The 10638-nt window shown below is 35.9% G+C and overlaps 1 protein-coding gene and 1 long non-coding RNA gene across 3 annotated transcripts in view; both read left to right on the top strand.

Annotated features, from left to right (window-relative positions):
- Positions 1-614: 614 nt before the first annotated feature.
- Positions 615-10638, top strand: part of Ranbp3l (RAN binding protein 3 like) — a 59068-nt gene continuing 49044 nt past the window's right edge. The window contains exon 1 of one of the 2 annotated variants that reach the window (XM_087189296.1): positions 615-1206. In XM_087189296.1, coding sequence (XP_087045422.1) covers positions 1116-1206 — 91 coding nt within the window. In that variant the 5' untranslated portion in view covers positions 615-1115. The remainder of the gene's footprint in view (positions 1207-10638) is intronic. The other variant, XM_004848609.4, reaches the window with a different exon arrangement.
- Positions 1213-10036, top strand: LOC147824509 (uncharacterized). The gene is made up of 2 exons (XR_015442236.1): positions 1213-6937; positions 9776-10036. It is a non-coding gene; the product is annotated as an uncharacterized LOC147824509 (long non-coding RNA).

Genomic DNA, 10638 nt, shown 5'->3' with positions numbered 1-10638 from the left:
AGTCCTGATACTCCCTTTCTGACTCTATAAAGAACTGTGAATCTTGAAATTCATGATCTACTAGCTTTGATTTTAGTTAAAGGTATTTTGGATTTATATTTTTTGACAGAAGTAAAATAGCAAGCAGAAGAAAATACTAGAAATAGCCTTGTTTTATCACTTAGAAATAGAAATAAAGAATCTAATGGGAAAACTGAGATAAGTTTCTGGCAAGGTAGTGTTTTGTGTGTTTTTCTTCCAGAACTCTAAATAGTTGCATTGGCAGAGTGACTGCCTTGTAACTGCTCCCTCCTGAAGTCTCAGAGGTGTTTACAGAAATCGAAAGTTCAGCAGTACATTTCCATGAGCTCATTACCAGCTCCAGTCCTACCTTGTAGACTATACATGCACAAATGAGTATACACATAGGATAAAGCTTTCAAGTTGTATTCTAATTACAAATAAAGGAGCTGAAGTCAGATATTTAATTACCGTAACAGCAGGGTATCTTTAGAATCCCTGCTTAGGTCACTATTATTCAAAGCAACTCTAAGGCCATTTCTTGCCTGCCTCTTTATGCTAATCACCCTAGTCTGCTTCGCTCCTCCTCCTTCCAGCCTCCCCTAAGGACTATATGTGTCCAGCTGTCAGAGTAACTGAGACCAGGAGAAGAGAAGAAATTACTTGATTTATCCCCACAGTTCTTGTTTTCCTTTGTGTATGTATTACTGTAGCAGTCCTCTCTAAATACTAGAGGAATTGGATTTCACATCAGTGGAAGGAACTGTACATTGCCAAAACTGTAATCTGTTAGAAATAGTTACTTTAGGGGATCTTACGTGATAAGAGAAGACAGTTTCAGTTTGCTTTGAAATGAAAGAAGAACTAAATCTTGTTTTTTCCATGTGAATTGGCATCTTTATATGTAGGGGAGGTAACATTGGTAAATATTTATTTCAGGAATTATGTCTAGGAAAAACTTGGAAGTTTGCTAGAGTAGTAAATGTTTTACATGCAAAGCAGGATCTGTGTGTGAGTATGTGGTTCTGCATGCCTCCTGAGAACTATTTTGGGTGACTGGCTGAAGGAAGGAAATGTCCTTATAATCCGCAAGGCACAGCCAGGCTGCTAGTACCATGTCTGCTACTCAAAGAAAAGGCAGCAGTCACCTGTTCACCAGTTTGCACACATGTCAACTGGAGCTGCAAGAGAACCAGCAACAGCAAGGTGAGTCAGTCTGAGTCTTGTGTTCTGTGACCTTCTGTCCATTTGCATATCCAGAAGAATTGTGGGCCAGTAAAGTATCTGAGGGAACCTCTGATTATAAAACACTGTAATCTTCCATTTTTATGACAACGGATATAATAGGGAGGCATAAGGATGGGTTAACTTGGATTCACTATTGATTTTTAAAAGATTATCAAGAACTGAAAGACTATCAAGAAAGCATATTCTTTGGAAACTTTTGAGTTTAAACTTCTAGACACTGTTAGTATTTTAGTCTGCTAGATTTTGTGTCATTTAAAACATGTGTCTGAGCAGAGCTGCATTGGCTACAGGAAGGATTTAGCTGAGAGTAGCTTTAACTTAGCCTGGAGCTGTCCCTTTTTCTTAACACTAGAGTAGGGTTTTGGGCCTAGTTTAAGCCTAATTTTGTCTAGATTTCTGGTTCATTAATTTTTGGGAAATATAAATATGTTCCTGACTTTTGTTTTTATGGTCCAGAGGCAACACATTTCACTTGATGGGCACTCATTCAGAGCTAAACTACCCCACCTCACAGCCATTTTCATAAACAGTCTTTTAAATTTTTAAAATCTGCTACCTAGTCAGCTGCATCAATTAGTGACAGATGGATAACATGAAGAGATAAGATGATTTCTCCAATCCACTAAGTTAGGAATGGCAAAGGACACTTGTGAGAAAGACTGGGTACCACCATAGATGATGTCATCACCTTCCAGATGTTAAGGAGCTTACTGGGCATTTCTAATGTCTCAGGCTTCAGTCATCTGTGATAGATCTGTTTATGTATGGATCTAGGCTATGAGCTACTTATTTATTTTTCTGTAGACACTGTTTTAGATTTCAGTGGCATGGACAGTGGTAGCTAATGGATCAAAACCTTCCATTTGTGTGAATGTGTCAAGCCATCTCCCTGAATGAGTCCCAGAGCTGTGCGAAGTGAATTCAAGGCTTAAGCATAGTGTAGGTAGAAAATGCTTTTCATTAAATGTAAACCTTTTAGACCACACTGCACTATCAAAGCTCAAATAAATCATTTTGAGCCCACAGCCTTAGAATATAAAGTCCTAGGATGCAGGAGGGTTTAGGCACAACACTTCAAAATGCTCTTCCTCCTCTACTAGTACACAATCCTAGTTCATTGCTTGCTGTTCATTTTGTTTATAATATTTAAAGCAGGTATAATATTTGGAGAGAGGAGCATAAAGTAGATGGTAAAATAATCACCTATAACCCCATAACCCAAAGACAGTTGCTATTAATATTTTAATGGACGGGCCGGGGATTTAGCTCAATGGTTCCCCCACCTGCCTGGCAAGCACAAGGTCCTGAATTCGATCCTCAGTACCAAAAAAATAAAAAAAATTTTAATGAATAGTCTTTTAGTAGCCTTTTCTTCAACACACATGTACAAGATTTTTTGCTTGATTTTTAAATGAAAATAGACATTCTGTATATAGTGTTTTGTAAACTTTTTCAGTCAACAACAAATGATGACGAAATTCCTATGCCATTATGTGCAAGAACACGACCTTATTTTTAATGATTCTTTCATATGGACTCAGCAAAATTCCCTACTGGTAGAAATTTTAATTATTTCTATTTTTTTGCTATCATTATTATTAAAATGCTAAACCTAAACTAATGGGTAGTTCTGTGCAGAGGAATACATACAATTGTATGTTCAAGGATTATACATTTTTTACTTTTTAGGTTTTTTTTCTTTTGAAGTGATTCTCCAATTATCAGTGAAGGATATTTCTCAATAATACTGTTTTCAAAAATTCTTTCACAATTTTATAAGTGGAAAATAATATCCCACTGTTATTTTAATTTAAGGCAGGCTGTCTCAATCATCTGTTCTTTACTGGCCATATTCAGAGAAGCCTGGAAATATTATGATGACATTTCCCAAAATACCAACAAGACTAGAGGTCTGGTCTTTTTTCTCACACTGAAGCTTTTTGCCTAGAATATTTTGAAAGCAACCATATTCTTCCATGGCTGAGTCTCAAAATAACTGCCCACATAAACCACAATCCTCGCAGCAGTGAAGCATGCTAATGCAGACTGGCCATGTCTGCTATAAGAAATGTCCTCAAGAGATTTGAGTTGACAAAAGACACTAGTAATGTTTGTTATGTTGTTAAATAGCATTCAAATTACTGGAATTTAAAAGTTTGCATTTACTCCACTTCTGGAATTTAAAAGTACACATTCAGTGCAGTGGTTAGATTTTTCCTCTCTGCTATATTTGCACCTTGGAATTATACAAAGTTCAGCAAAGGTCCAAGGAGGCAGAGCCATTTGTTTTAGAGAGTGAGGTCTGGCTGTGGATTTGTTCACAGAGGTACACTGAGTTCATGGCTTTGGCCTCGCTCCAGACAGACTAATCTTGCAGTTCTCTTATTTAGCTACATGTGGACTACAATTAATTGACATTTAACTCTTCTGAGACCATGAACAGCTTCATCACATACACATATTCTAATTCCTCATGCCTCATTCTAAAGTGCTTTATGTTGACTCTGATGTATTTGACTCCACCTAGTCTCTCACAAGATACACGTTTTTGGTTAATCACATAGATTAAACTCATGTGTTCTTCAACAGTCATTTGGGCAAAACTATGTACAAGGTATTGTGTCAAATGCTAGGTGTGTAAATTAAACTAAGTCAACTAAGTCATGATTTCCTGTCTACATAAAATCCTCCTTCACTATCTGTTGCTGATGGTAGCTTCTGCTATGATATTTTCAATCTATTTATCTATAATATTGATCCTGTGATCACAATCATAAGTGTTAATTTATATTCCTACTCCTATATTCCTTCTCAGCAAAGCTCATTACACATTTCATGTATTAGGCAGACAACCATGTATGTTTTATAGGGCTTTAAATTTACAAATGGTTTCATTTTCATTTTTACATTTCCTCATTTAATTCTTGCAACAATTGGTGAAATAGTGTATTAGTGGGGGGAGGGGATCAGCAAGCTGAAGACCCAGGCAAAGAGCTAATATTACAGAACTCTGTTCCCTGTTGCTCTGGGAGCGTCAACCTTTTGTTCTCTTCAGGGCCTCAACTGACTGGACAAGGCCTGCTCACATGGTGGAAGGCAATCTGCTTGCCTCAAAGCTCATCAATTTAAATGTCATCTGATTCTGAAACCCTCTCACAGAAACATGCAAAATGTTGACCAACTATCTGTGTCCTGTGGCTCAACTAAGTTGACACATGAAATTAATCATTACAGATAAATATGATTAACCTCCTATTTAAAGTTGTGAAAGCTAAGAATCCTCAAGGTCAAGTGCCTGTTCCAAGGTTATGCAGCTATTAATGGCTCATTTCAATGTTCATTCTTCTCTATATAGTTTTCCATAAAATCTATGATCCTAGTGTTACAATGTTTATTTTTTTTCATTGATCCATATCAGAGACACTTCTTCCCAGATACTCAGATACTCAGGAATTCCTCCTTGTTTTCTTTGTATGTTCTGACACCAATTTTGGAGTATCCTATAAATGAATGTAATTCTGACATTATCTAAAATTAATGAAGTCCCCACGAACTAAGGACTCAGTCTTAAAGGATGCTCCATTTCAGACAACAGTCACAAATTTCAGGTGTTCTCAAGCCACTCCCATTTCTGCCACACCAACCACAAATTCAAGGCTTCTCACAACTTCTTTAGATTTGATAATGTGCTAAAACAATTCACAGAATTCAGGAAAGCTCTTTACTTACAGACTGCCATCTTATTATCTATTATTAAACAACCTGATAAAGATATACATAGCACAAGGTCTGTGAGGATCATGGCCCAAGAGCTGTGACTTTCTGGATATATTTGATTTTCAATGTACTTTTTCAAGTCAGTTTCCTAAATTTCAAGAACTTGCAAAAAAAAAAATCCACACAGATTAACACCCTCAATCATTCATTTATTCAACACCTTTTTATTACATATGGTATTCTACAAGCCGAGAATGCAAAGATAGTTTTTTCCAAGGTTGTTTTCTAACATTTTTGCTAAGGAATTCCGTAATAAAAGGTATATTAATAATACTTTTTCAACTCTTTAAGGGGAAGAAAATTTCATTCAATTACATAAAACTCTGACTTTGCATTTTTTGTCATTCTTTATACTTTAGTCAGACTGCTCTTGAGGTGTTTGGAAGGCACTAAATCTACATGGCTGAGAACAATGTAGAGATGAATTATTCTTCAAAAGATACCATTAAGAAAAAAACAGAAAATTATATATATGTAATATATATATTTACACACATATACTGTATATGTATAATCATGGTATCATATATGTCATATATATGTGACTTGCAATCAGAATATGTTAAGAACTCTTTTAAGTCAAGCAAAATAATTTTATTTAAAAATTGGCAAATAATATTGCCTATATATATATATATATATATATATGACACTTCTAAAGAAGATGCCCAATAAGCACATCAAAAGATGCTCAACACTGTTAGTCTTTGAGGAAAGACAAAATAAAATGACCATGAAATATCATTTTATATTCACTAGTGCTAAATTTGGACCTGAAATATCCCCAAAGGTCCACATGCTAAAGGCTTACTTCTCAGTTTGGCACTCTTAGCAAATGAGGCCTAGTGAGAGGTCTTCTATTGTTGGAGCTGAGCTCTTAAAGGGAACAGTGGAACTCCAGCTCCTACATGTGTCTTTTTTTCTTTCTACACCATACACTCCTGGCATAATATGTTGTCACAAGCCCAAAAACAACAAGACCAACTGACCATAGACTGAAATCTCTAAAACTATGTGCCTGAATAAAACCTTCTTTATTTGTTATCTAAGATATTCTGTTACAGTAATAAAAAGCCAACTAACATAACTAGAATGGCTAAAATATTGACATATGATGTTTGGAGGAAGATGTGGACTAAGCAGAACTTCTATTCCTTGCTGTAACGTGGTATGATCACTTGGAAAATGCCTTGGCAGTTTCTTATATAGTTAAACCTATACCAACCCTATGAACCAGCAGTTCCATTCTAAAGTATTTTCCCAAGAGAAATGAAAATATGTACATAAAAACTTTCACAAGAATATTCATAGTAGATTTTATTCACATGAGCCCTGTATGAACAACCCAAATACTCAAGCAGGTGAATGGATAAGCAAATTGGGGGGTATTTAATTTGCTGGAATACTACTCAGTAGTAGGAAAGAAGGAATTAGAGATACATGTACCCATGCAGATGAATCTCAAAAAAATGTTATTCTGGGCAAAATAAACCAAACACAAAGGAATATGTTATGTATTACTCTATTTACATGAAATACTAGAACAGATAAAACTAGGCAATGGTGATAGAAATCAGAACAGTTGTTCATGGTGGGAGAGGAAATGGAATAGAAAACTAAGGAGCTCACTAGAATAATGAAATATTCTATGACTTGAGAGAAGTTTTGGTCACACAAGCATATACACATATCTGTCAAAATTCATCTGTACACTTTATGTTGTGTAATCTGTTCTTCATTTTTTAAAACATGGGATTACCTGGGAGGTCTCATACTCCAAAGCTGCCTCTAGGATTCTGAATATGAAGAAATTGGGAGGTCTCAATGAATTTTAACAACTTGCTCAAGAACATAACAGCACCTTGCTGGCAGAAAGCCTATAGCTGAACTCAGAAAATCTCAACCATTCAAGGTGAAATATTAGTCATTATCTCAGATAAACTTAATAATTTAATTAGTAGTATCTTATTACTTCACTTATTTGTGAAACTTAAGACTTCCATATTGAAATACAGTAACCTAAAATTACCAAATCAGTGACATTAACACAGGATAAATTGAAGTATAATAACAATAAGTATCGAATAGCTAGGGTCAGGGTATAACTCGGTGGCAGGGAATTAGCATGCACAGAGCCCTGCCTTTGATTCCCACCACCAAAGTAGTAGTAGTAGTAGTAATAACAATAATAATAATAATAATTATTATTATTATTATAATAACAGCTTAGACAAGGCTTCAATATCACTTTTTTTTCAGGGATCTGTCCTTGTTGAATGTCCTTTTGAATCAATGAATTCTCTTAGTTTTCTTCAGAATTCAGTAATAAACACCTAAATGGAAGTATTTAATAAAGATTTATCTTGCCCAACTTCTTCTTCATTTTGTTTGAACTTAGTGTTTCATTCATTCCATTCAACAAATATCCACTGTATCAGGCACTGTTCTAGGCCCTAGTGAACAAAGGATTCTGAACTTCCTGCCCATATGGAGCTTACTTTCTCACAGGTACAAAGGCAGACAATAAAGAAGGTAAATAAGCAGAATATACTGTGTGGATTGTCATAGTGGACATGGCAAGTGTGGAGAAAAATGAAATAGGACGAATAGAAAGTATCACAGTGGAGGTCCCATTTAAACTGGATGCTCAGAGAGGACCTTATTAAGGAGAAGTTTGTGATCACAGACCTGTAGGGAGTGAAGGAATGAATTGTGAAATCTGGAGGAAAAGCAGTTCCAGTATGCTAAAAGTACACAGATTGAGGTTGAGAATTCAGTCTACATGTAAGTTTGTTTTGACATGATCTCAACTCGCTTGCATTACTGCAATAGTACTATACTTGCCCCCTACCTCCTTTCTCTGCAGGAAATACATTCCAAGACCCCAGAGGATGCCTGAATCTGCAGATAATACTGAACTCTAAATGTGCCATTTTTTCCTACGTAGCCAGGGTCCTGGGACAAATCCCCAGTAGCCACCAAGGGAAGATTGTACATACCTATGATAGAGTTTAATTTATAAATTAGGCATAGTAAGATATTGACATCCATAATAAAATAGAACAATTATGATAATATTTTATAATAAAAGTTATTAGAATTTGTGAATTATTCATTTCTGGAATTTCCCATTTAATATTTTTGGACTGTTGTTTACCATTGATAACATGGAAAGCGTGAAACCATGGAAAACAAAATTGGACAAAGGAGACTACGGTATAATAGTTATCTAGGTCAATGGTTCCCAAACTAATGTTACCTGGAAAGTCACCTGGAGAGCTTATGAAAGCACAATTGCTGGGTTCCATTCTGACTTTCTGATTCAGAAGGTCTGGAGGGAGAAGAGGGAAGAGCTAAGAAGTATTTTTTTATTATTATTATTTTCTCTGTTGTATGGGGGATTGAACCCTGAGCCTAGCACATGCTAGACAAGTACTCTTACTACTGAGCTACAGCCTTAGTCGTTTTTATTTTGTTTTGAAACAGGGTCCAGCTAAATTGCCCAGGCTGGCTTCAAACATCTTATCTTCCTGTTTTAGCCTCCTGAGTAGCTTAGATTATAGGCATGTGCCATTACTCCTGGCTGAGAATTTTCATTTCTAACAAATTGGATGCTGCAGAGATCACAATTTAAGAACTGCTATGTTGAAGGGACAAAAGGAGACCAGTGCAGTGACTTGCTTAAGTGAGCATCAGGAACTTGAGAGATAAGGAGAAGTGGAAGGAAAGGGCATTTATGTAAGGTATTGGCCACCATAGCAAGCTCTTTCAGTTTTGACTGTGAGAGAGATAGCAAGTATCACATATCAATTCGAGCTAATTTGATTATTTACAACTAGATTCTTTTTGGGTGGCAGTAATAGCATCCAAAAAATTAGAGACATTAAAAGTAAGAAAGTATTCTACAACTTCATTATCATGATAAAATAAAAGCAAGTCTTAGGCTAAATTATTTCAAATGCACACATTAAATAAACATTTTCAAGCATGAACTAATTCATATGATATTGCAAACTTTCTGTTCTTTAGGTAATCTGATACTCATCTAAAAGGTTTGTTCAGACATAACAACATTCCACAGGCAGTATTCTGTAGAATCAGTCAGTACCAGGTATTCTTCCACTCATTAGTGGACACTGGTGTGTTCCATATAAATCTCTGGGCACCGTACTTAAAGAGTACAGGATACAGGCCTTTCCAGATTCTTCTCTCCAGTTTGTTCAACACTAGAAGTATTTCTAAAACACTTTTGGCAATCTGAAGGTCTTGGATGCCATAGATTTCATCATGAAATCATGAAAATGTATATCTGATGTTCATTATGCTAATTTACGCAGCCTCGGATATTGATTGAGATGGAAAAACAATGGGCTAATAATAAGAAGCCTCTGAGATGTGGATTTCCTGGCATTAGCAATCACCCTGGAATACAAATTCCCTAGTAGGTCAACAGACACCACCATTTCATGTACCATGTACATGCATGTATAGTATCTTTGCTGGTATTTTCTAAAGTCAGAATACAACTGTCATGACAAGAAGCAGGGCATACTTCACAATAAGGCATACCTAAAAAATGATGAAAATGCGTACAGCACTTTGAGGTAGAATCTGGAGGCCGACTTATGGAATGGAGAGCCATGATGTTGGCATACATGCAGCCCACACACCAGGGTGCTGCCATACATGGGTGCACAAATACTGGTACTAGCATAATTGTAACCCTTATTGCTATTCTGTTTTATGGAAGGTCCATCTACTGAGGATGCCCTAGACAAGTTAGGAGCCAATAAAATCCTTTCAAAATGAAGATTCTGTGATTTGAGGAGACAACACCAACATGAATGAAGTACTTCTGCTGTACAAGCCAGAAAAATAGGTTTATACCTTAGGCCATACTACAGTGTTAACATGACTTATAAACAAATCAGATGCATGGAATGTTTGTTATATGCTAGCATTGTTTTAATCTCTGTTCACATAGACACTCATTTCTTTTCAAATGCTCCAGTAGGCCAATAACATCAAGACCTCAGAGTTGGATCTTGAGCCATGTTCCTAACCCAAGAATTTTGACTCCAGTGCCTGAATTTTAACGCTTTGTCACTGCTTTTTATGCTGTCACACAGTATATACTCAGCTAAGCACCTGGGAAGAGCCTGGCTTGTGGCCTTTGAACGTGATCTGTGGTTTGGTTGTTTAAAATGGACATTATTAAATCACCAGCTAAATTTTATATGAATTATGAACCATCATCAACTGTCACTTGAAATGTTATACTTGACTGTAAGAGAAACAAATGAGAAGATTCAACTGTATGTATTAGTGCAATATATCAACACAGAGCAAGTGGCTTGCTCACAAGTCTAGTTGTTTCTGCTTAAATCTAAGTAACCACAAAGCCCATGTCTTTTACACTACATGATGCGTGAAAGATGGAAATGTATTATATTTGGAACTGGGTTGATAAGTGGCTTGCTTTTAACAAAATAAACAGGCAGTATAAAAACTACAAATTAAAAGAGATGAAATATTATTCTTTATTATAATTTATTTTTTATTTAAATTCAGGACTCCATTTCAAGTGTTGGCTCAACTATTACATTAAATCAT

This window comes from Heterocephalus glaber, unplaced genomic scaffold, assembly GCF_053883595.1.
Source record: "Heterocephalus glaber isolate CG9 unplaced genomic scaffold, H.glaber_assembly_v1.0 deba00001538, whole genome shotgun sequence".
Taxonomy (NCBI): Eukaryota; Metazoa; Chordata; class Mammalia; order Rodentia; family Bathyergidae; genus Heterocephalus; species Heterocephalus glaber.
This window is presented reverse-complemented; position numbering and strand designations above follow the sequence as displayed.